The sequence below is a fragment of the Arabidopsis lyrata genome (genome assembly GCF_000004255.2).
Source record: "Arabidopsis lyrata subsp. lyrata unplaced genomic scaffold ARALYscaffold_39, whole genome shotgun sequence".
Classification (NCBI taxonomy): Eukaryota; Viridiplantae; Streptophyta; class Magnoliopsida; order Brassicales; family Brassicaceae; genus Arabidopsis; species Arabidopsis lyrata.
Genome location: NW_003302519.1, coordinates 12484 through 13914, shown reverse-complemented (window position 1 = coordinate 13914; position 1431 = coordinate 12484). Strand labels below are relative to the sequence as shown.

General features: G+C 36.8%; 1 protein-coding gene across 1 annotated transcript; it reads right to left on the bottom strand.

Moving 5' to 3' along the window:
- Positions 1–503: 503 nt before the first annotated feature.
- LOC9299135 (putative glutaredoxin-C12) lies at positions 504–1150 on the bottom strand. The gene has a single exon (XM_002863011.2). The coding sequence runs from the start codon at positions 923–925 to the stop codon at positions 614–616; it is 312 nt and encodes a 103-aa protein (XP_002863057.1). The 5' UTR covers positions 926–1150; the 3' UTR covers positions 504–613.
- Positions 1151–1431: the final 281 nt, after the last annotated feature.

Below are 1431 nucleotides of genomic sequence, written 5' to 3'. Positions count from 1 at the left end.
ACTTGCCAAAGAAAATCATCCATCTTTCTTTTTATATATTCTTCTTTCACACTTACACTAATGTTTGATTCACTTCTTTCGAAATGTCTTTCTTGCCGGACGCACGCGTGAATCACACGCATATGTTAACCATCATCTGTGTCATTCTTGGCTTACTTTTCCGATTGTTTTGTCATTTGTGAGTGTAGTATAGCTTTCCATGAGGGGGATTCTCTTTTATGTTTGATTCGAAACCGATCATATTTGTTACAGTTCGATATTCATCTGTATATCGGTTAGTTATACATACATTTTTTTCCCCATTATCGGAAGATATTATGCTAAATCCAGGTTATTTTCCGATATTAATTAATTACCTTTATGTGTTAATTGATTTTACATTAAAGTTTCTTCGTATCAACTGATAATTAACTAATATGACTCTACGAGCATAATCTTCTACGATTTCTAACATTATAATTCACGCAGAATGTGTGATATATGTATATAGCTCATCAAAAACTTAGATAAATATATGTAAATTATAATATATCATTCACGAAAATAAATGACATAATTAATATGAATTAGTGGCGAATTAATTATAGTAAGAAGCATGATGACTAGTCACAACTCACAACCATATGGCTTTAGAGTCCTTTAACATCTGCTTGAGAGAGCCATCCACGTGGAAGGAGATGACGTCTTTAGCTGAGCCGACGTACCTCCCTCCTACGAAAACCGCTGGGACAGCAGGGTTGGACCCAAATACCCGGAAGAGGGCCCGTTCCATGTCACGGCCTTGTGGGTCCTTGTCAAGCTCATGGATCGCAGGACTTGCCCCGAGCTCGTAGAAGAGGGTCTTAATGCTATGACACATGCAACACGAGCTCTTCGTGAATATCACTGCCGCCTTCTTCGATGCCAAATCTCTTACTCGTTCCATCGATAAAGACGAAGAGATGTTAATTCGAAGCCTTGAGTGTAATGATGACGAACAAGCCGATCGATCAAACTATTATTTATAGCCCCGCATGTGCTGGATTTGAGATATATTTTCGGATAATGAATAACGCGATCAATTAAATATTTTGGTGTGTAATCAAAAAGATAAGTTTGGTCGCTTTCGGTCTGCGACAGGCAGCAGCATCACATACCCTTGACATTTGTCTATACACCATAATACACTAGTTGATGAAAAAAAAAAAAAAAAAAATAATAATACACTAGTTTTTGTTTGGAATATGGCCAAAAGGTGATATTTCTTTTTTTTTTTTTTTATGTAGTGAATTAGTCATTCATCAAACGGTTAATTTAAAAATAATGATAGTATACAACAAAGTCAAAAGAATCTGTAAAAAGCAAAAATCTGGTGTTGACTGTCTGGGGGATCCTCTGAGTGACCGCAGATGAAGCTGAGTGCGTCGGGGGAAACTTGGTGCGTTTCTTTTT

Excerpts from the sequence above, each read along its gene's own strand:
- LOC9299135 (XM_002863011.2), bottom strand. The coding sequence starts at position 925 with ATGGAACGAGTAAGAGATTTGGCATCGAAGAAGGCGGCAGTGATATTC.